We start from the raw sequence: 23,191 nt of genomic DNA, 5'->3' as shown, positions 1-23,191 counted from the left end.
AAGAGTGTCTGCGATACCAAGCTGCCTGCAGATGCGGGCGTGACGGCCTCCTTTCAGATTCCCAAAGAGCAGCTGATTCAAAGCAAGGTTAGAATCTGTCACTCTAAGAGGAGAAGGAAGATGAGCAGAATGTGTGTGTTTAGATCTACATAAAAGAATCTGCCTGCAATGAGGGAGACCTGGGTTCGATCCCCGGGTTGGGAAGATCCCCTGGAGAAGAGAATGGCAACCCACTCCAGTATTCTCGCCTGGAGAATTCCATGGACAGAGGAGCCTGACGGGCTACAGTCCATAGGGTGGCAGAGTCAGACATGACTGACTCACACACATAAGTAAAAGAAATAAATACAATGTGAGTAGCTTAAAAACAACAGCAAAAAGCCACACCAAGCTCTCCCTTTTTAAGCTCTCCCCCAGCCGGGGCTGGACACACAGTTTTCTGTAAGTGGCCACCCATGGGTGACTTGCTGTATGGCAGGCAGGCCCTGTGCCGAGCACTTTCAGGACAATATCCCCCCTTTCGGCTTCCTCCCAGCCCCGTGTGGAGCCCGGATTCACAGCCAGTATTGTTCTGAGCTGTGTTCCAGCTGTTCTGAACACCCTACCTGTAAGGAAGGTCCTGCACGTGGACCCTGCTTCCCCATTCACTGCTGAAGTGAGGCCAGGTGTTGGGGGGTCGGGGAAACAGGGGTGTTCAAAGCCCACAGGGCGGGTCTTCCCTAATGGTAAAGTGGATGACACTCCGTGCTCCCAATGCTGGGGGCCCGAGTTCCATCCCTGGTCAGGGAACTTAGATCCCACATGCCACAACTAAAATCCGGAGCAGCCAAATAAATAAAAATAAATATTAAAAAAAAAAAAAAGCCACAGGGCCTCCAGTCTGGGAGGAAGAAGGCCTTTTGGGGGCCCCGTTTTTCTCCCCACCGATCTGCAGACTCATGCATGGAAGCATGAGGTGGAGGTGCTGCACCCTGGTTCCTCGGTGCCCGCTCTTCTCCTGGGTCCCTCTCATTTCTCAGAGGGAAGGACCCCAGGACCCCCCTTTCCCTCCCTGCACGCCCCAGGTACTCAAATCCACAGAGGCCTGGTCTCACCACCTGCCATCTGGGCTCCAAGTGTTTATTATTTAGAGTCCGATTTCAATCCGCACTGCGGAGAAGGAAGGGGAAATTGGGGGTGGGGGTGGGGGGAGGAAACCCGGATCAGACCCCAGACCCCTCCCCCCACTGGAGCCCAGGGCATCTGCCCTGTTGGGCCAAGGAAGACTTTGTGAGATCCCTGAGGGCCCCAGGAGGAGGGGGCTGGGAGCAGCAGGAGAGGGCTGGGGGCTCACTGCTTCCCCGTCCGTCTGTCCGTCCGTCCGTGCCCCAGGCCACCGCCCTCAGTCTAGAGTCTACCCTTTCTTCGAAGGGCTGTAGCACCCCACTCTGGGAGAGGAGGAACGAGTGCTCCCCCTGGCTCCCTGCTCGCATGGGCATGCCCTGGAGTGCACATTATCCTATGCCCGTGCCATCTGGCCCAGGTCCCAGCCACTGGGCACGCCGGGACTCCGGAGCCTGCTCAGTCCTCCCACTGCGCTGCTTTCCCCCCTGCAGGCTCCTCCTCCATCCCCCCCTTCTCTCTTCCACCTCCTGACCTGACCCCTTTCATCTCAGAGTCAGGGGCGGCTGGGGTCTGTAGGCCCCATCTCGGGTCACGCAGACAGCCTGACCTGTCTGGGCCTGGGGAAGCCCTGGCCCAGAAGAGCACAGGGCAACGGCTGGAGGGGAGAGCCTGGCCTGAAGAGGTGGGACCAAGGGTGAGCTAAGGCTCAGGGGCCCCACGGAGTCTGTGCACTCTTGAGCCAGGGAAGGGGTTTGTGGAGGCCGTGGGGCCAGCCTCTAGCCTGCAGCCAGGGTCCTTCTGCAGCCAGCTCAGAAGGAGGGGGTTCCCCAGCCTGGAGGGTGGTGCACCGAGGGTTAGGCCGTTCCTCCTTCTGTCTAACTTAGCTCCTGCCTGCTGTCCCACTCCGTGTCCACCCAGAGGTGGAGAGGAACTGAGGGCCCTAGGGAGTGGCAGGGGAGGCTCCCAGGTCTGGCACTTTTAAGAGGATGTCCCTGGCTCCACTGGACTGAGGTCCTCAGCCTGGTGAGCTGGCATCAAGCAGGAAAGGGTGATGATCCCTGTGTTCGAAACGGCTCTTTGTTCCCTGGACTGCGTGGGTGAGCAGGAGGTGGGGTGGGGACCCTCCAGAAGCAGCAGAATCCAGCTCCTCTTTGTCTTCAGGGCACCCACCACCCTCAAGGTCTTCCCCAGTCCCGGGACCTCTTTGTAGCAGTGGGGTGCAGGCCCCACTGCCTCCCATGGCTCCTGGGGCCCTCGCCTTGCCCTGTGCCAGGGGGCATGAAGCTGGGTTCCCTGGGCTCAGAAGCCCCCACTCTCTGAGCTGCTCCGGCTGTGGTAGCTGGGAGTGGGGGTCTGGGAGGGACTTCGTGTGCGGCTGCGGGTCCGACTGCGGCTGCTGTAGCTTCCGTGGCTGTGGCCGGGGCTGGGGCTGTGGCTGGGGCTCCGGCTTGAGTAGTCGCTGCTCAGGCAGCTGGAGGAGGACGAGGGGCTGGGTCGGTAGTAGGGGATGGGACGCTTCCGGGCACTGCCGGGAGGGAAAAGCCGATTACAGGCCATTCGGGGCCCTGAGCTCTGCCAGTTCCGGGCCCTTACTCTGGCCCTGAGCCCATCCCCAGCAGTGGCCAGGGCTTGCCTGCCTCAGTTTCCTCTGATCTCGGCCTTGGAATTCTCCCCGCCTCCCCCTCCACCCCTGCCCCCACAGGATTAGACAGGCAGTGGTCCCTAGCCAATTTCATGTTGATCACTTTGTTTTTCCTGCAGGGAAAGGGGACCAAGTCTCTGCTTGATTGAAGCAGGTGCTCAATAAATATTTGTTGAATAAACGAAACTTTTAAATATAGTCAACTCACATCAGCCAAGCTAAGCAGCGGCTTCTGTGCCTGGGAGGGTTTGTGAATATGGCTCAGTCCTGCTTCCTTGTTCCTCCAAAGAATTGAGGATTTTGGTTTTCAGGTCACTCAGAGGGAACAGGAGGAGGCCCCTGGCCACTGCTGCCCAGGCCCAAGGCCCTGGCCCAAGCCCCCCAGCCCCCCACACCTTACTCCACTACCTCCCCCTGGCCCGGAGTTAGTCTGAAGCCAGGAGACTGGGACCCAGAGGAAAGAAAATAGGGTTAAGGAGGCGACAGCGTCCCACTGCGTGGGGTTAATTCTGAGAAAGAAAACAGGTATAAGTTAGTTGCAGGGGAGGAGGAGGCAGCCTGGGAGCGGGCAGAAGTGGGTGCCAGGTGGAAGGCATGGAGGTCTAGCTGTCTTTGGGCACCCTGCTTATGTGGGTTATCTACTGGGGGGGATATCCCAAGCCTGGCAGGCTGGCCTCTAGCTCTGATAGGAGAACTGAAGCCCAGAGAGGCAGGCTTATCTCCTAAGGCTGCCCAGCAAGGCTAGAGCAGAGGCAGCTCAGCATTTTGCCTGTGGCCCTTTATCCCATGTCAGGGACCTGGGGCTGCAGAGTGATTTTCACAAATGCACACCATCCTCTCACCTGGAGACCCAGGCCCAGAGCCCCAGTCCTGACAGACTGTGTGGGCACAGTGGGAGGGACTGGCTCCTCTCCCAACTGCCCCAGAGACCAGACTGCTGTTGCCCCCTCCTCCAAATTCCCTCCCCGGGGGTGAGGCGGGCTGAGAAGTGAGCAGAAAGGGTTAGTGAGAAAAGGAGAGGCAAACAGACAGCTGAACAGAGCCAGTCAGCTCACATGGGTATCTCCCCTGCGGCCTGTGGAGAGGGGGTCCACCCGGCCCCCAGGCTGGCCACAGGCCACTCAGCAGGCTGGACCTTAAGATGAAGGAGAAAAGGAGAGAGACATCATTGCCAGGAGGTAAATGAGGGGCGGGAAGGAGGAGGGAGGGGCTCCAACAGGGATGGCTGGAATCTTCCAGAGCCGAACTCCTTGCCTGCTGCTGTCCCCAGACCGAGTACCGGCCCCTCCCCTCCAGGCCTCCCGGACGCTTCCCGGCCGGAGGCCTCCCTCCTCCCGAGCCTGCCCCAGTCTTCGGGTCCCACCCCCCATTTTCCCTTCCCCAACCCCCACCTCCTCTCCTCCGGCGCCCCCTCGTCCCTGCACCAGGTTCAGGTGGGGGACCCCCGCTGCCCGGCCCCTGACTACCTGGTGATGCGCCGCGGCTCCATGAAGCTGGGCGAGTCCCGGCGCCGCTTGCGGATGGGCGAGTAGCTGCGGGAGCGGCGCCGGGCGCGGGCGGCCTCGGCCTCGGCGTGCCTCGCGCGGCTCTCCCCGTCCTTGTCCCTGCGGGGCCCGGCCCGGGGTGAGCGACGCGGCCCGGCCGCCCCCGGCCGGGGCCGCCGCCGCCGCCGCCACCCCTGGACCTGGACTTACCGACCCAGGGTTTTCTTGGGCGACGGCGAGCGGCTGGGGCTGCGGGCCCTCTTCTCCGCCGAGCGCGAGCGGGATTTGGAGGGCGAGCGGCTGGAGCTCCAGGAGCGCGGGTGCTGGCCTGGGCTGCGCGACGAGCTCCTCCCCTCGGGCCCGCCGTGCCTGCCCGGGGACGGCGAGGTGCTGGCGGGCCGGGTGCGCGGGGCCCGCTCCTTGGCCCTGGAGGAGGGGGCACGGCGACAGGAGGGGGACGCTCAGCTGGCAGAGAGTGGGCCCTGAGCAGGGGAGGGGGAGCCCCGGGTGACAGGAAAGGGAGTGAGGGGGGCCCCCTCGAGGGGAAAGGTCTTGGGAGGGGAAGGGGTTCTATGGGGTTGGCGAGGGGACGGGGGTTAGGGGGTTGGGGGAGGGGCAGGGAGTGGGTTCCGGGAAGAGGGAGCGGGGCTCTGGAGCGGGGAGAGGAAATCAGTGAGGAAGAGGCCTTTCCGTGCCGTCGAGGGAGAGTGATCTTGGGGTTGGAGGGGCAAGTAAGGAAGGAGGGTTTGCTAGCGTGGGAAGAGGGCCTGGATCTTAGCGGGGAGATGGGGGAAGAGGTCTGCTTGGGGGAGGAGGAGGGAGGGGCACTCAGTGCGTGGGGAGGGAGGACCACCAGGGAAGGGGGAGGGCTCCGTGGGGGGAGGGTGTTCCGTCGGGGAGGGCAGTGCTCCGTCGGAGGAGGGTGATCTGCGGGGTGGGGGGAACTCGGTGCGTGGAGAATGACGGGGGCGAGGGCCTGGTGGGGAAAGGGGGCTGGCGGAGGTAAGTGCTCAATGCGGGGAAGGGAGCCCCGGGCGGGTCCCTGGGGCCGAGCCAGCTCACCGTTTCCCGTGCCCGCCGTGGCCTCGCTCGGAGCCGGGCTCGGGCCCGGGGCCGGGGGCGCCGCCGCCCGAGTCGCTGCTGGAGCGGGCCCTACTGAGCGAGCGCGACGAGCCCCGGGGCGGCGCTGGCCGGGCGCGCCGGCGGCCCCTGCGGCGGGGCGCGGACGCCGAGGACCGCGATCGCCGCCTCCGCCGCCGCCGCCGTCGCCGCCTGGCCGCCCCGCCCGCCGCGCGGCCTCCTCTGCCCCGCGACGACGGCGCCGAGCGCGGGCTCGGGCTCTCCTTCCCCCGCGCGGGCGGCGTGGCTGCGCCGGCCTCCGCCTGGTCGCGGGCCCTGGGCGAGGGCGAGCTGGGCTTCTGACGGGGAGAGAGGCAGAGAGGGCACGGAGCGGGGTGGAGAGGGGACGGGGCGGGGGCGACAGGGGCGGGCAGAGACGGGGCAGAGACGGAGAGTCCAGAGGGGGGCAGACAGAGCCGAGCAGAGAGGAGAGACAGGGGAGAGGTTAGCGCAGCAGAGAGAAAGAAGAGGACAGACGGAGAGAGAGGGCAGATCCAGAGGAGGAACCAGAGGGCGAAGGGGGACAGAGAGGGCGGGTGGGGTGGGGGGAGAGAAGGAGAGGGAGCTTTCACCGGGCCCGGGCCGGGGGCCTGCCAGTCCCGGAGCATCGCACACACGGTTCCCCGCGCCTGCCCTGCCTCTGCCTCTCCTGAGTGTCCACCTTCTGGCCTCAACAGTGCAGCTCATGCAAGGTTCTCGGCATGCAAACACAAGAGGGACGGAGCGGTGGGGGCGGGGGGAGGGGCTGACAGGGAGGGGCATCCAGTACGGGCACGGGGGATGGGGGGGCTGGCATTGCCCCCCGCCCCTCGACGGGATGGAGGATCCCGGCAGAGAGAAGAGAGAGGGCGGGCACCGGGGAGGCCGGGCCAGGGCCAGCCCACCAGGCCAGGCCGCCCAGCGCGTGGGGGTGGGGGGGGTGGAGGTGGGGGGCACACGGCACACAGATGGGGTGGGGGCGGGGCGGGACAACTGAACTCAAAACTGAACCGAAGAAAGGGAGGAAAAACAGAAATAAAAAAAAATCCACAAATGTCATTAGATACCAAAAATCAAAAACAATGTCTGAACTCCTGGGGAACTGACATTTTTCTGTTAACATTTTTTTTTTCTTTGTTTTCCGACCCTGCAGAGATCTGTGGAGCTGTCAGTAGCACCCGACTGTCTTTCTGTTTCTCTCTTTTTTTTCCTTTCTTTTTCTTTTTTTTTTTAAGTTCTGATTTTTTAAGTCCCTCTTGGTTAACGTCCACTTACCAATAAAGTGGCACTTCCTCCTTTAGTAGGTAAGATGTGTAAGAGAAGGGAAAAGTGTGGTAGCGTAAGTTCATCATTAGATTCACAAAAATGCAAGAGAGATAGAGAGAGAGAGAGAAACGCAACCACCCCATTCTAGGCCGGGAGGAGGCCATGCCGCCTCTGGAGGAAGGATCGGCAGCGCCCGGCTCCTTGGGCCTGTGCCCAGGGGTCACCTCTGGAGCGACCGCTGGATAGAGATGTGGAATGTTTTTCCGAAAGTGGACTCAGGACACAAGGATCAGGCTACAGAAAACCGGAAAGCGCCCTGGCTGGGAACCAGAGCTCTGAGAGCCTGCCACTACCGACCTCACTGAGTGACCCTGGCCAAGTTGCTTGCCCGTTCTGGGCCTCAGTTTCCCATCCACGAAATGACAGGACCAGACTTTGCTTCTGGCTGTCCCTTCCAGAGCAAATGTTCCAGGATTCCCTGACTCCCCTTTCCATCCCCCTCCCTCCACAGAACTGACCCTTCCTCCTGTCCTTGGGCTTCTGGCCAGTAACAGTTGATTGTACTTGTCTGTGAGTCTGTCTGTCCCTCATTCCTCCCCATCCCTCAGTCACCAGCACCAACTTGACTATGAGTACCTTCAGGGCCAATTTGGTGTAGGAGTCAGCTTTGTAACCTCAGTTTTTTTTTTTTTTTTTTTTGCTGTACCACACTGAGCAGCATGTGGGATCTTAATTTCACAACCAGGGATCGAACCCACACCCCCTGCATTGGAAGTGCAGGATCTTAACTACTTAACCAGGGAAGTCCCCTGTAACCTCAGTTTTTATCACAGAACTTGGCATCTAATACGGCCTCGATACAAGTTACTGAGGTAGGAAGTCAGGCCCTTACATGGGCCAGGGCCCAGCCAGGGAGTCCTGGGAAAGGGGCAGGCTCTGGGCCAAGCTCCTTTGGCAGCCTCTTTGGAGGGAAAAGCAAAACCACCTGCCACGTCTCAGGGCACCTTGCTGCCAGGGACCAGAAGGAGTGTGGCTTCCTTGGTATGGCCCTGGGTACTTCCAGATGGAGGTGGTGTGGGGGATTGGGGGTGTCAAGACCTCTCTGTGCAAGCATGAACCCATCAACCAAGAAGTCAGCCCCACTCGGGGCAGGGCGTAGCTAGCTCGTGATTGGTGGGTGCAGCAGTCAGTGAACACCAGCCATAGTGGGGACAGCAGCTGTTCAAAGCCAAATGGGCCATGAAGCCTGGGAGAGCTTCTGTTTAGAGCAGAGGCAGGCATAGGCAGGCAGAGTGGATATCACTGGGGACTGGGGTGCCCCTTGAGTACCCTGACCTTCCTGATCACCAGCTCACCTCTACTGGGAGACATGGAGACCGGAGTGTTCAGCCATGGCCCCTCTGAAATGGCAGTCCATTCTCAGTAGACATCACCAAGAGACCTTCATCTCTTCTAACATAGACCCCCTCCACCCCAGTGCCCAAGCTCCCAGAACTAGGTTCTGTTATCCAGCATCCTTTTCCTTCCAGAGGAGGCAAATGAGAAAGACGTCTCCAGGATCCTAACCACTAAGGTCCAGGCCCCTGGACCACACCCCAGCATGGATCTGGATGCCTTCCGCTTAGCATGTCTTGAAGTCCAAGCTCTTCTCCACTTCCCTCTCACCTCCTTCAAGGCAAATGGCTGCCAGAGCCCAAGATGATACTAACCGGCAAGGTGGAACACCTTGGGATTAGCTCTGATTTGAGTTCGCTACGAAACCTTAAGGAAGTGGTCAACTCTGAGAACCTCAGTTTCTCTGTTGGTATCGTGGGGGATAAGTGGATCTTTGCTTGGTAGGCCTGTACAGGGGTTGAGAGGTTCTCTTCAGAGGTCAAATGACTCATGGTCCCTTTACAGATGAATAGGGTCAGAGCAGGGCAGGAAAGCCTGGGGTCCCATGAGGTATCACCCAAGTCCCCAGATGGAAGAGGATAGGAGGAAGGCTGTGCTGGACAGGGTAGCAGATAGCACCTCCCTGGGGAGACTTCTAGAGCCCGTCTCACCCTGATCCATCCATGCCTCCAGAAGCCGGGGAGAAAGAATCACCCTGATCCTGCCAGAGGGTAAGCCTCATCTCCAGTTGGGCTCTTATTCTTCCCAGAAGTCTAGGGACATCCAAGTCCAGACACCATGGAACTTCATAGCTGGGCAGAACTGGTGGCCAAGGACCTCCAAACATCTCCAGGAGCCTGCTCTTAGGGACTCTTGTCCCTTCCTGCCTCTTTCCCCTTCACTTTCTTTCCCACAGCATGGCTGCTGCTGCTGCTGCTGCTGAGTCGCTTCAGTCGTGTCCAACTCTGTGTGACCCCATAGACGGCAGCCCACCAGGCTCGCCGTCCCTGGGATTCTCCAGGCAACAGCATGGCTAATTCCTATCAGTCCTCTACCCTAGCTCAAGGCCGCTCCCTCCAGGAAGCCTCTCTTGATCCTCACCCTGAGTTGGGTGCTCTCTTCTATGATCCCACAGATCCTTGTTCCTTCCCTTGGTGTGGACTGAGCCAGGCTGTGCCAGGGCTGGGGGTACCATGACCAGCAGGAACTAGCTCCTTATCCATGGTTCATCTCTTCCCTCGCATCGTTCTGAGTGACCTTTGTCAGTCCTCCGGCCTGGCAGGTGGGGGCTGTGAACCCAGGTCTGCCTGCCTCTCCCTGGCATGGACACCCAGATGGGGCCCGGCATGGAGGAGGGTCAGCAGGTGCTGGCCTAGTGTGTGCATGCAGGAATGAAGGACCTCACCTGCCTCTGAGCCTTGCTCTCAGGAGCCTCTCTGCTCCTTGGTACCAATTGCTACCTGCCATCTTTTGCTTATTATGTAAGACATTTTGGGGGGGAAAGACAAGAATAGTAAGGGAGAGGGCGCTCATCTGATCCTGGTATCCTTTAGGACAAGAACAAGTGAGCATCTGAAACCATTACCCCCTCTAACTCAGCATCTGAAAATCCCATTTCAGGAGCCCTGGTCACATCGGATACTCCTTGAAAGTGAGGCCTCCACTCTCCCATGAGGCTGGGACAGAGTCTCCTCCAGCAGACCAACAGTGCTTTCTCCCTCCCTGAGCAGTTTCCTTCTCTGCCCTCCAGCACCACCCAGGAATGAGGGATGCTCTGGTGGGTGACCTCCCCAGGACCTACCTCTGGGGCCAACATGGGGGTGGGAAGGAGAGGATGAATAGGCAGCCTTTCTCCTGTCAAAAGCTCAGGATGGAGCCCTGCTGAGGCCTCCCAAGGGCTGTGATATCAAACTTCTGCAGCGGCTCCCAGGTGGGACAGGAGACAGTGTCAAGGGCAAGTATGGGGAGGTGAGGTCCCTGAGGACCGACTCCTGATCCTCCGCGTGCCTGGATGAGCACTGAGCTGGGAGTCCCAGGTCCCCGGATCGAGGCCTAGTTCTGCCTCAGCATCTTGGGGGGACCCTGGCCCTTGCTAACTGTCCCTTCTGGATCATCTGCACTGGGGCACCGCATTTAGCTCAAATTTGGAAGAATGGAAGGACGCTGGGGGATTGAGGGAGTCCCGGTCTGGTTGGGTTATGGTCCAGGCAGTGGGCAGGTGAGCTGAGAGTCATCCTCTCCATCTCTCAGATTGCCCCACAGAGACTGCCGAGCAGGCATCCTGCTGTGTACTTCCGGCACCTGTTCCTGGCCAGCTGGTGTTGCCCCTGCAGTTCAACTACCATTTAATGCCCAGAAGATACAGCAGTGAGGCAGTTCAGCCCTGATGCCAGCTACCACCCCAGAGTCTGTGGCTCCCTGCTAGCTCCACCTGCCGCCAGGGCAGGACCGAAGGGGTCCAGCAGGCCCTGGAGGGTGGGACAGAACTGTTTCCTTAGACCTGACCTCAGCCAGAGCTTCTTCCAGGATCTGGAGGCCAACAGGCCCAGCACAGACCCCCTCCAACACTGCTCATTGCCCAGGGTGGCCCCGGGGATGGGCAGGGCTGAAGGGTCAGGGGCTTAACAGCTACTCCAGAAAACAGAAATCAAGTTGGCTCGACCGAAGCATACAATTCAGGAAGGGAACACAAACTCAGAATGCTAAACCACACAGAAATGCATTCGGACAACAAAATGAGAGAGAGAGAGGGCCACGAAGGAGGGGCTGGGGGCAGGATGGAGAAGAAGAAGGGGAAGGTGGGAAAGGAGGGTAGAATGAACCAGAAAAGCTGTGGGGGTGGGGGGTGTGGAAAGTCAAGAAAACTAAAGGACAAACCAGGAAACACAGCTTTGCAGCTCATTTGGAGAAAATGCAAGTTACAAATGAGTAGTCACTAAAAGAAAGAAAATGGAAGGGGCAGAAAAACCAACCAGAGATTGAGAGATTGAGAGAGAAAGAAAACCACATTCAAACCAAGCAGAGTGGCGGGGCTTATCTGGAGATGGGAGCGGCGCACAGCGGAGCCGGAATACCTACCTTCTCAGTGGTCAGGGACGGGAATGCAATAATAAAAGAGAAAAGAAGGTCTCCGCATTGGGAATGCAGAATCCGGGAAGACAGTGACGCTAAGCTGTGCTCCCCCTCTGAATCGGCACGGGGCAGCCTTGCGGCTTTCGGTCTAGTCCCAGGGATGGGAGTGAGATCCTGCCCAGCCATTTCTGTTTGCTTTTTTTTTTTTTTAACCCACGCGCTCCAAGAGTCAACCTTTCCTTAACTCTTTAAACAACAGAAAACCTCCCGAGGTCATGCAGGAAGCAGCTGATGGGAACAGAACCACAGCACGGGTGAAGGAGGGGCTGGCAGCATATGGGGAGAGAGGCCCAAGTCAGGGGGAGAGGTGGTGAGGAAGAGAAAGAGGGACACACATAGAGACAGACAGACCAAGAGACACAGAGAAACAAGGGCAGAAGGAAACACAGACAGAGGGGGGAAGACAGAGGGGAAGGTGGACCCAGACAGAAGAGAAAAGCTGTTTAAACAAGGCCGATCAGAGTGGACTGATGGGGTGAAAGGGATCATGCATTTAAAAGGGAAGGCAACCACGGACTCAATTTGGAGGACTGGCTCAGCCTCAACTCCCCTTTACCCCTGGCTTCAGTATCATTTTAGCAAAATTCATCCCTTCTGTCTTCATCCTGGAAGAAATGCCAAGATGTCCCTTCCTATTCCTGACTGCCGCCCTACAGCTGTGGTCACTGCTCTTTCCTGTGGGGGTAGGGTGGGAGGGGGAGGCTGAGATGAGGCAGGTTGGGGAGATCCATGGGCACGTTTTCTTGGAGTCACTCTAGGCCACCCATTAGATGATGAGACTTGAGCCCGAGGCACAGGCCAGAGAAAGGCTGGGGGCCTTGCTCCCAAAGTCCTCTGCCATCCTCACCAAACAGCGAGGCTTCCTTTAACACTAGGGGCAGGTACAGCCAAGGCAGGTGGCCCTACTGCCTAAGGCTGCAAAACCTGCAGCCTGTGTGCTGGGGAGGGCAGAGCTAGCAAGCATGTTCTTGGGGGTGGAGGGAGGCAGGCGAGATGGGGTGGAAGGACTTGTCCCGTGAAGTCATCTTCCTCGTCTGTCCCACATAGCGTGCTTTGAGTCACTCCTTTCCCTTTCTGTGCCTGTTTATTTCCCCACATGTATGGGAACTGTGGGGGCGCAGGACTCTGTGGGTCTCTGAGGCACCAATCGTGTAGAACTGGGCTGTGTAATGTTGGGCCCACCCACAGCCTGGTTTTGGTGCGGGCAGGCTCCCGTGCTGGGGAGCTGAGAGAGCTGGAAGCTGGCCTTGACACCTGGTGGGATCCCCAGGGAGGGAAGCAGGAGCTGAGACACCCAGCAGCCACCTCCCACGTCCTCCTCCCCTTGCTCAGGGCTCCTGGAGTGGGTTTTCTATTGACAACCCTCCCACATCTTGGCTGTGCCTGGGAGTCTTGAGGTTAGAAGGCTGCGGTCTCCTTTTGGATCAACCTCTAAAAAGCGGTGTGACCTTGAGCTGGTCACTTGACCTCTCTGAGTCGCAGGGAACAATAAACAGCAGAACCCAGAAATCCCTCTGGGGCTCAGTTCTGCCCTGGAATGGGACGACTAAGAGATGTGTTGGGAGCTTAGCACTCAGTCTAGCCCAGGATGGACTTTTTCTTTTGCCTGAGAGTATCTGGCTTTGCAACCCTCACCTGAATTAAACTCTATCGGGTGTCTTCAGCTCCCTGCTCCAGGGCCTCCTAAGGATCTGAGACCTGGAAGGAATGGCACTGAGAAAGTTCAGGGCTCTGGGAAGCAATGGATGATGACCTCTTGCCTTCCCTGTGTTTCTCAGCTTCTCATCAAGGTTCCTTATAGACTGAGACACGGATGCACCATCTTTTGTTAATTTAAAAGCTGAAGCAGTCCCAGCTTATGCCCTGAGGTGGAGGGGAGGGCTGGCTGGTGCCCAAGGTTTGGCAGGAGCTGTTGGTACAGGAGTCTTTTTTTTAAGAGTTATCTTCCCTTTTAAATCCTGATTACAAAGGAAAAAAATATAGATATGTATATGACTAATGTTCACTTGAGATTCAAAAACCATCTCTGCATTAGAAGGAGCAATCCCCACAGAAACACACAGAAAAGCAAAATTCTAGAACAACATAGAAGATAGAGGAAAAAAAAACCCGAGAGATGCTTTGCATTTCTGTACGTCACAAAATGAAAAAAAGAAAGGAAATACGAAGAAAAACAAAATAACAGGAAAAATTACATAAACTTCCCCACCCTCTCCCCTTGCCGGCTAAACAAGAAATGGAATCACAGTATTACCACGTTTCAAATGGGAGGCTAAAAAAAAACAAACAAAAACATAGACGGGGTTAAAAAACGGTGAGCTTTTTCTTTTCCCATTTGCTTCTCTCTCTCTTTTTCTTTTTTTTTTTAAAGGTAGCATCCAAGAATACCTCCCCACCCTCTGGTACTTTTTCCCAAAGACATTTTTGGTTACTGGCCAAAGTCTGTGACCCCAGAGCCCACCTCACCTCCCTGGAATGAGAACTCATGTCATTTCACTCCTCTGAAAGGATCTGCAAGCAAGAGGGGATGAGGTTCGGGGGAGAGGCCTGGGATGTTCTGAAGTCCCAGACCTCCTAGGATGCAAGGGGTAGAAGGGATCTGGGGGGCATGCTTGGCGGGAAGAGTAACAAAGTGTTGTCTTCTAGAAAACTCCCAGGGCAGTGCCAACTCCTATGTTTGATAGGGAGACAGGACTGGGGTGCTGTAGAGGCTTCCTCCCCACGGCCAGAAGCTAGGCGGCCTTCCGTGATTGCCCTCTCCTGGGGTTTTACTTAATTGGCCATTAAGTCTGTACAGGCCCTGGGCGCTTTCTGGCTGTTGTTCGGGCCTCCAGGGCCGGGGGTAGGGGGATGGAGGAGATGGAGGGCCCTGATGGAGAGAACCTGCATTTCTGGCCTGTCAGAAGATAGGAAGTTTCCAGGAGAAGGTGTCTGGGGCGCTGTTCTAATCCAGCTCTGTGCCCATGGGGTTGGGGACGGGGACGCTCTATGGGGTTTGTCTGAGTTGGATGTCTCCTCTGTGGCCTATGGCACCAGTCCCTCTCCTGGCCTCCCTCAGCTACCTCTGTGAGCCCTCTCCCCTCACCTAGACAGACCCAGGGACATGGGAGTGATCCTCCCTACGTAGCCCAACGAGTCCCCTCGGAGCCCAGGAGCCTGGCACCCTGTCCAGGTGGGGCAGTTTCAAGACAGGGGATGTCCTTAAATAAAAACCATCTTGAGACTCAGAGCCTTTTGTCAGCTGCCCTTGGCTTTGCTCACTGAGGCCATGGGAGTAAGGGTGTTTGAGAAAAGAAAAGGAGTGAAAGGAAACAGCCAAAAATCAAAATGAAACTGACCGACACGTACATGTTTGCTGAGACCTGAGGTCTGGGGCGGGTGGGGGGGACCTGCTGGCCTACCCACCCCAAGTCCCCTGTGCCCATCCGGTGCCCCTACCAGCACTGCAGTCCCCTTCTCCCTGTGAGGGGCTCCACCCTGGACTCTAAGATGGACAGACAAAAGGGGATGTGGGCCTCTGGGGGGACCTGGGAGAGCCTCCCACCCTGGCCCAGCCCATCCACCCAGGAAAGGCTTCTTCACCAGTCACCACACCGCCCATGGGTCTCCTGGAGTCTGTGCGCCTCCTAGAGGTTGGGTGGGGACAGCACCTCTGAGGGAGCCGTGTGTGTGGGGAGGTGCCTTAGGAAGGATGGGCCGAGGGAAGTGAAGCTGCAGGTTTGAGACCCCTGTCTAAGCAATGCCCCCGAAAGGACAGGTTTTCCCTGGAGCAGGGACTGCAGAAATGCAAGGGGACAGACGAGGGAGGGATCTGAGAGAGGGAGAGGGGCTGTGAGGGGGCTGAGGAAGGAAGGGCTCTCCAGAGGAGGAAAGGAATCGGTGGGGAGAGGGAGACTCAGGGCGCCAATGACGCCCGGGGGGTAGGGGGGGGCGGTCCTGATTCTTGAACCTTGTATCCCAACTGCGACCCCTACCACAGTCCACGCCCCCTCCTACCCCCATACGCCCGCGGGAAGCGGGGCGAAGGCCTGGGTTCCTTTTCAGCTCGTTACCCAACTGGCTGATGCCCCAGTGGTCAGCCTGCTCTGGCCTTCAGTGTACCAAGGTCAGGGGTGCAGACTCCCCTCACCCTGACACTAAGGCCAACTGGGCGAAACCACCCGGGCTTCCTGGCCGCTCTGGTGCGGGCAGGGCCCCGGGGAGCGGGGAGCGGCCGGCCCCCTCGCACTCACTGGCCCCTACCCCGCGGCGACCCGGCGCGACCCCGCTCCGCCCCCGACCCCGCTCGGCGCAGCCCGCGCGGCGCGGGAACCCTCCGCAAAGCCGAGCGTACGTACATCGAGCGGGCTCTGCGCCGAGCCCGGGCGGCCCCCGTGCGCTCCGCTCCGCTGCCTGCTGCCGCCGTTCTGCTGGGGCGACCCCCATCCGCTACCGCCGGATGGGGACGGCGACCGGCTCCCGCTGGACCGCTGGCTACCCGTCTTCCGCCCGTCGTCTCGGTGCTTGGGGCTTAGCCTGCATGGGGGGAGCCGGCGTGGGACGCCCGGTCTGCAAGCTCCCGCCCCTCCCTCCTTCCTCCCCCACCCCCTCCCCTGCCCCCTCCCTTCGCCAGGAAACCCTTCCAGGGAGAGAGCAAGTTGCCAGCCCTCACATTGCCTTGGTCCCCAATCACAGTCGGGGGCGCCTTTGGGCAAGGGCAGTACCACGGTCCCAGGTGGCGCTGGAGGTAAAGAACCTGCCCGCCGAAGCTGCAGATGTAAAAGGTGAGGGTTCGATCCCTGGGTGGGGAAGATCCCCTGGAGGAGGCCATGGCAACCCACTCCAGTCTCCTTGCCTGGAGAATCCCATGGACAGAGAAGCCTGGTGGGGATATAGCGAAGCTATAGTCCATGGGGTCACAAAAAGTTGGAGACGACGGAAGCGACCTCGCATGTGCTCAGCACAGCTGTCCTAGTAAATTTACCCACTGAGCTGTTCCTGTCTGTCCACCAGCGCCACTAACCAGCCTTGGGGACTGCAGGCACCCTCTCTCCAGCAGAAAGCGAGCTCGGCCACCCCTGAGAGCCCCCTGGTAGCCTGGCACCTACCTGCTGGGTGATCTGGAATTACTGTAATGGGAGGACAGGGAGGGGCTGTGGGAGCTGCCGCTGCTGTGACGATGGGACCTGCGGCCTGGGGACTCTGTGTGCGGCCTGGGAGAGAAATCGGCTGCCCTCACGTTCTGCCCCATCTCCCTGGGGGATCCCTGTGAAGGCCTGATGGAAGCCCCTGCTTCCATCCCTCATGTAGTTTACCCCTGCCCCCATAGCCCATGGGGGGCACCCCCATACTCTCCCCTCCCATAACCTCCACCTCCAAAGCCTCCCTCTCCTCCCATGGCCCCCATACCTCCCCCCACATAGTCTCCTACAAAAATAACACAAGCCGTGCCCATCCTGGGTACAGAGCTAGTCCATGTGGGTCATTTGTCAGTATTAGGAAAAAGGCGTCCTTCTCTCTAGGCAATCCCAGCCTCCCAGGATCTCACTCGGCCCTCAGCTGGTATTATGACTGCGATGGGGGCGGAGAGGGGGCACTCTCCGCTTCCTCTCTGGGTCTGAATTTTTCCATCTGGGCAGCAGGGACAAAAATGAGCTATCTTCAAGGGGCCTGATTCTGTGATTCCAGAAGGCCAGGGGGTTTTTTTGAGGGGGATGGGAGTGCGTGCTGAGGGTCTGGAGAGTGGGAGAGGGTACTCACCTTTTCCTCTCTTTGTTCTTTTCTTTTCGTTTGCTCTTGGGGCTTCGAGATCTACAGAAAGCAGAGACTACCATGACAGCACAGCCTGAGCCCGGAGCTGGCCTGGGGAGGGTGGGGCCTGGGGGCCCTGGGCTGTGTCCAGGTGTGGTCCTGAGGTGTGCTCCTCTCTTGGGCTGGTGTGGACCTGCCCACCCCACCCCACTGCTTTGGTCCCTGTTACTCTGCCAGGCCTTCTTCCCTCCTTCTCCTGTAAGTCTTGGCCTGGATCACCTTGCATCTGGGCCCCACTTCTGTTCCCCAGGAGTGCCATAGGAGATGTGACCACGGCCCCAGAAGGAGGGGTGACCTGCCCTTTCCGTCTGACATTGGTCTTGGGAGAGACCCCTCTGATGAGTCGCCATGGTGAGGGTGGCCCCTCCAGACCTCATCTGTGTCCCCTGGGCCTCGGGTTCCCTCGGACGGGGCTCTCTAGGGCAGAGTCCAGGCCTCCTGCCCCTCTGTCTTATGTGGTCCAGGCCTGGTGCTTAGGAAAGAAATGCTTTCCCCTGGGCTTAATGATCTTCCTGCTTTGGGATTACTCTTCTGGCTCCTCTTCCATCTCATCCTGCTGTCTGGGATGAGCCCCTCAGCCCAGCTCCTTCTGCCTTTGACTGAGATGGACCAAGATGGACCAAGAAGCTTCTGCTCAGGCTTCTAAGGTCTTACCCTTTGGTCTCTCAGCCCCACTCTCCTTGATGTCACCAGACTCCTGCTCAATCCCTCTAGCCCTGAACAGATGCCTCCTTCTGACCAGAAACAAGGTGATGCTAAGAAATGCCAGAATGTGTTTCACCTCAGAGCAGAGTGGGTCGGGGGCAGGCCCAGGATTCTAGAGGTTTGGGTTCTAGAACCCAGGCTGCCTGCTTTGGGCCTCAGGCTCCCCATGGGGAGCGGGTCTGGCTCCAGCTCATCTCTAGGTCCTTCCCAGGACTGACGGGAATGGGACAGAGGATCTATGCAAGCTGATGCTGACCACTGAGGGGCAGGAGGGGCCCCCATTGGCCCAGAAGGACTGGAGCAGGGCAGGGGAGGGGGGAGATGGGAAACCGGGGGATTGGGAGAGCCAGGATTAGGTGGTGGTATTGTTTAGTCGCTCAGTCATGTCCCACTATTTTGTGATCCCGTGGACTATAGCCCACCAGCTCCTTTGTCCATGGAATGTTCTAGGCAAGAAGACTGGAGTGGGTTGCCATTTCCTTCTCCAGGGGATCTTCCCAACCCAGGGATCGAATCCACATCTCTGCATTTCCTGCAATACAGGCAGATTGTTTTACCGCTGAACCACCGGGGAAGCTCTGGGATTAAGGTGTGGCCGTGGGCAAATGCTCACTGCTGGAAATGGAACTGAGAACTCTGCCCCTCCTCAGGGGTGCTGGGGGGTGGTGGGTCTGGCTCCAATGCCAACAGTGGGGATGTGACTGCCCCACAGCCTGCTGTCCTCCGCGCTGAGTTTTCTTCCACTTTCCACATGCCTGCCTCTACCTGGGTTCTGGCCTTACGCCTCCTTCTCCTGAAAAAGTCACTGTCCTGCTGTCGTGCTCAGAGCCCCTTTCTGGCTCCAAGCCCCACAGAGTGGAGGTTTCACATTCTGGCAATTAGGCCTGTTGGGGATTGGCACCGGCCCCCCAGAAACTTCACATGTAGGCACAGCCTGCTTGCCCTATCTCCTACTCACTGAGCCTTTCTACTTCAGGGAGATCCTTTTGCCTGCAGGCCCTTTCTCTGCGAATTTGGGGTCCTTATGTTTCTGTCTTCCCGACTGGTACCTCCACAGATACATCCCTTGGACACTGGATCGATATACTGTGTTGTCTGGACATTCTTAGGGCTCCCAAGGCAAGGCTGACTCATGGGGCAAATGAGAGTTGCGATGGCCTTCCTCCTCCCCCACCCTCCAGCGCTCTGTCTGGCTCTGGGGAGGAGTCCCTGGTGCGGGAAGATGAAGCGGACAGGACCCTGGCAACGCTCCTCCCATCGTGGCTTCCTCGGGCCCTGCAGGGCAGCCACTGGCCTCTGTCCATGTCCTCCTGTTCCACCTCCATGGGGCGCCACTCACCTGTGCCGCCTCTTCCTCCGGGACCCAGATTCAGACCTGTAGGGCCACAGAAGGGTTCTCTTGAGCCCACGCACAGCCTTGGTCATGGTGGGGGGCGGTCCCACGGAAGTGAGTGGAGGCCCCTGGGGACAGAGGGTACCTGTCTCGGCGGTGTTTCTTCACACTCTTCTTCTTCTTGCGAAGGGGTGAGGAGCTCCCACAGCTGCGGACATAGTGACAGGCATGGGTGGGTGTGTATAGTGAACTGGGGCCCCGGGATGGGTGGGGGTGGCATGGTGGTGGAGATGGCTGGGAAAGCCCAGGAACCTGGGGCCTTGAAGTTGGAAAGGGGATTCTAGGGCTTCAAGCCAACTGCCATCCTACAGCGAATCAAGGCCCTGAGGGTCCACTGGGTCTCTGAGAGAGGTTGATGGAGCTGCCTGCGTTGTCCCCTCGTCACCTTTCCAGGCTCCTAGGCACTGTGAGCCAGGACTGTTTCAAACCCAAAGGTTAGAGGCTCCAGTGATGGTATTTCTGGCCTCTGCGGGGAAGCGCTGGCATGTGGGCTGGTGCCCAGGCCCTGAGGTGCAAGCCTCCAGCCTCTGGGGGATGGCTCTGGACCCTCTCCCACCCAAAGACATCCTCTCCCCGCCCAGCTGGACCCTCCCTGCCCCACCCTCATCACTGACCTGCACTCAGAGTCTAGTCTCCTCTTTTTGCTGAGGGTGGGGCAGAAAGAAGGGGAGACAGACAATTGGATGGGATTAGTGTGGGCTCCAGACATTTGCCATGGCCTTACTTAGGACAGGGGAGAAGGCGCGTGTAGAGATGGGGAGCCATAGGTGACCCCAGCCAAGCCCCTCTTCCCCTGCCGCTGGCACTTGCAGGGGGGAGGGGGAGGGCGGGGGGGGGGGGAGGTGTTGGGGAGGAGTGCAGGACCCCTGCTGAAGGGTGCTGGGGACCAAGAGCAGATGGTCCGAGGTGTGAGGCTGGGTCGTAGGCCTGTGCAGTTCGCGGGTGGCTGGACATTGGGGTGGGGAGGGGGGACTCAGTGGGGGAAAGGGTCTGGTGAAGGGGAGGGGCTCATTGAGGGGCGGGGCCCACAGTGCGGGGTGTCAGAGCCCTGCCTGCCCGGGGATGGGCACCTGGGGCCCCTCGCCCTTCCCGACGCCTCCAGCCCGGGGGGTGGGGGTGGGGGTGGGGTGCGGCTCTCACCGGCTTCTCCGGTGGCCGCCTTTCTTTTTCTTCTTCTTCTTGGGAGGAGGCGACGCGGAACTGCTGGACCAGTGCTTGGTCCTGGGTGAGAAGGGGGGCGGGGTGGGGCGGGGCGGGGGGTGAGGGCAGAGGTGACGGGGGAGGGGCGGCCCCCGCGGCCCCCGCCCCCACCCCCTACCCACCGCCGCGGCGGGCGCTGACCTGTCCCCCCGGTGTCCGCGGTAGCAGGAGGCGGGGCAGTCGCAGTCCACCGGGCCGTCGTCCTCGTCGAAGGGCGCGTACTCCAGGCCCAGCTCGGCGCCCTCGATCAGCCGCGGGGTCTCCGCCACGCTGCCGGCGACAAGGACGCTCAGCACCTGCTGCCCGGCGGCCGCGCCTTCCCGCTGACCCGGGCGGCGAGGTGGGGATGGCCCCGACCCCTCGAAGGTCATGGGGGGGGAGATCTGGGGAACCACACTGGGAGCCTCCCTCACAGGGCGCCAGCCTCAGCGCTGCTCTATTTTGTCCCCATCCTCAACCAACCAACCGTGCCCTATTTTGCAGAAGAGAAAGAGGAGCACCGAGCCCTCCCCCCTCACTTAGCCCCCTCTTCTAGGTTCTCACCCTCTGGGCGCCCCCTCCTCCTCAGTGAGGCCCCTCCCCTCGCTGAGGCCCCTCCCGACACGGATTCTTTGCCCCTCGGTCCCCTTCATTGCGCCTCAGTCCCCCTCATTGAGCCCCCCTGCACCCTTAACCCCAGAGGCCTCGTCCCAAGCCCCTTTCCCCTCCGCAGCACCCCTTTTCCGCCGCCGAGCCCCACTCTCTCTTTGAGACCCTTCCTCCTCTCTGAGCTCCCCCGTCTCTGATATCTGTCCTTCCTTAATCCCGCGGTCCCCTCGCCCCCTCCCCGCCTCCCCCCGGCCCGGTCCTCCCTCCAGACCCGCTGCCTCTCTGAAATATTCATAGCCTTTCCTCCTTCTCTCCGCCGCCTCCGGAGGCCTGGCGGCTCTTCTCCCGCTGCCGGGCTGTCATCAATCACTGCCCAGTGGCAGCGGGCGCCGGCCTCGGCACCCTGCCCGCCTCCGGGGCTCCCCATCCATCTTGCCGCGCTCTCCCCTTCACTCCGCAGGGACCGCGGCATCTGGTCCCTGCTCCCGTGCTCAGGAGCCCCCAGCCATCTTCTGCCACCGACGTTTGCTCCCGGAGGGCACTTGGATAAGCGGGTGCTTTGTCCTTAAAGGCTGCTGGGCTTAAGGCAAGGGTGGGAGCTTTGAAGCTGCACATGTGCCCTAATTATGCACTGTCCCTGAGTCGCTGTGTGACCCAGTGCTTGTCACACTCGCTCCCTCTCTGAGCCTCTTTTTTCAACAGGGGAATCCTAATTATCTTACAGGACGGTTATGACAATTCCCTGAAGTCCTGATGTTGTCCAAATTTGTTTTTTTACTGGACACGCCCAGAAACGGACCCTCCAAAGGCCCAGGTCCAGGGTGATGGCCCCACATCTTGCATTTTTCATTCCTGCGCCGGCTCAGACAGCGCCCCTCCCAGATGGAGCCTAGTTTTGCCAGGCTCATCCTTTTCCTGCCCAGAGCAAGGGAGGCCAGGGCTGGGATGGCAGAGCATTAAAGATGTGACATGAGCTTTGGATTCACACAGACAGGTCTGAATCCAGGCATGACCACGCTCACTGAGCCTCTGGGTCCTTATCTATACAACCGGGAAAAGAATAGCCCAGCTTTGAGGAGAGGATTAAGTATGAGTCTGGCTATGAAGCTCCTGACAGGAGGCCTGGCCCGCGACTGTGGTCTTCCGCGCAGTCACCATTGCTAGACAGTTGGACACTCACACACCAACACCTCCTCTTCCAGGGAGAAAAGTGGTTTTGACACATGAAACAGACTGGGCAAGATCACAGCTACAAGGTGAGCTTTTCAGGCACAAACTCCAGCAGAGCACCCACTAAGTAGCTCTTTGAAGACTGATTTTTGTATTTAAAAAAAAAAAAGAAAGAAGAATGTAACCCAAATTGGTCAAGGTTAGCTAGCCTTGAGGCTTGTGTCAAGAATGGCATTTGGTGGACTTCCCTGGTGGTCCATTCTCCCTGCTCCCACTGCAAGGGGCACAGGTTTGATTCCCGGTCAGGGAATCAAGATCCCACATGCCTCACAGTGCGGCAAAAAAAAAAAGAATGTTATTTGGATCCCAAACATGGTCCTGGCCTTGGCAGCCTAGAAGTCACACAGGTGTTACAAGAGGTTTTTCTGGGTGGATGGACGGTCATGTCGTTGCTCTGCTCCCACAGAGCCAAACACCCGCACATCCCTTCATTCAAACCTCTCCTCTCTTCTCCACGCTCCTCTTCCTGAAGCCAGGGGCCTCCTACTTCCTGTCCCTGAAATCTCCAACTCCACAGCCTGTCCCAGGGCCCATCATGCCCACACAGCCCTCAGCCACACAAATGCCTGACACATACACCTTCAGTTCAGTTCAGTTCAGTCGCTCAGTCGTGTCCGACTCTTTGTGACCCCACGAATCGCAGCACGCCAGGCCTCCCTGTCCATCACCAACTCCTGGAGTTCACCCAGACTCACGTCCATCGAGTCGGTGATGCCATCCAGCCATCTCATCCTCTGTCGTCCCCTTCTCCTCCTGCCCCCAATCCCTCCCAGCATCAGAGTCTTTTCCAATGAGTCAACTCTTCGCATGAGGTGGCCAAAGTACTGGAGTTTCAGCGTTAGCATCATTCCTTCCAAAGAAATCCCATTTGGCAAAACTTAAGGGCACCACAAACATTGTGTGGGTGAGCTGGTGGGAGGAGGGAACTTCCCTTGATCCCGACAGAAGGCAGGGAATCCTTTCTTGCCTTCTGACATCGAGCTGGGTTAGCCACTAAGTCCAGGCCCTCACTGGGCCCTCCTTATTGCGCTGGCTGTACCCCTAGACACTTCCTTCCTTTCTACCCCTGTGCTGGGGACAGGGCTCCCCACCCCTGCCCCACCCCATCCTCCCTCCCTGAGACCTTATCGTTTGACCTCTCTTACTTTCCAGACCTTTCTAAGAGGCTAACTTGAGATCTTTTAT

The 23,191-nt window shown here is 59.0% G+C and overlaps 1 protein-coding gene across 1 annotated transcript in view; it reads right to left on the bottom strand.

The window, feature by feature from the left end:
- Positions 1–1,088: 1,088 nt before the first annotated feature.
- SRRM3 (serine/arginine repetitive matrix 3) overlaps positions 1,089–23,191 on the bottom strand; it is a 53,880-nt gene continuing 31,777 nt past the window's right edge. Inside the window, 14 exon segments of the mRNA XM_070780075.1 lie at positions 1,089–2,629; positions 3,802–3,834; positions 3,836–3,881; positions 4,213–4,350; positions 4,441–4,656; positions 5,293–5,648; positions 15,438–15,615; positions 16,188–16,292; positions 16,840–16,890; positions 18,935–18,970; positions 19,074–19,136; positions 19,603–19,632; positions 20,129–20,209; positions 20,330–20,458. Of these exon segments, the coding sequence (XP_070636176.1) occupies positions 2,120–2,629; positions 3,802–3,834; positions 3,836–3,881; positions 4,213–4,350; positions 4,441–4,656; positions 5,293–5,648; positions 15,438–15,615; positions 16,188–16,292; positions 16,840–16,890; positions 18,935–18,970; positions 19,074–19,136; positions 19,603–19,632; positions 20,129–20,209; positions 20,330–20,458 (1,972 nt within the window). The 3' untranslated portion in view covers positions 1,089–2,119.

This window comes from Bos indicus, chromosome 25, assembly GCF_029378745.1.
Source record: "Bos indicus isolate NIAB-ARS_2022 breed Sahiwal x Tharparkar chromosome 25, NIAB-ARS_B.indTharparkar_mat_pri_1.0, whole genome shotgun sequence".
Lineage (NCBI taxonomy): Eukaryota > Metazoa > Chordata > Mammalia > Artiodactyla > Bovidae > Bos > Bos indicus.
Note: the sequence above shows the minus strand (reverse complement) of the source record. Positions and strands in the feature narration are given on the sequence as shown.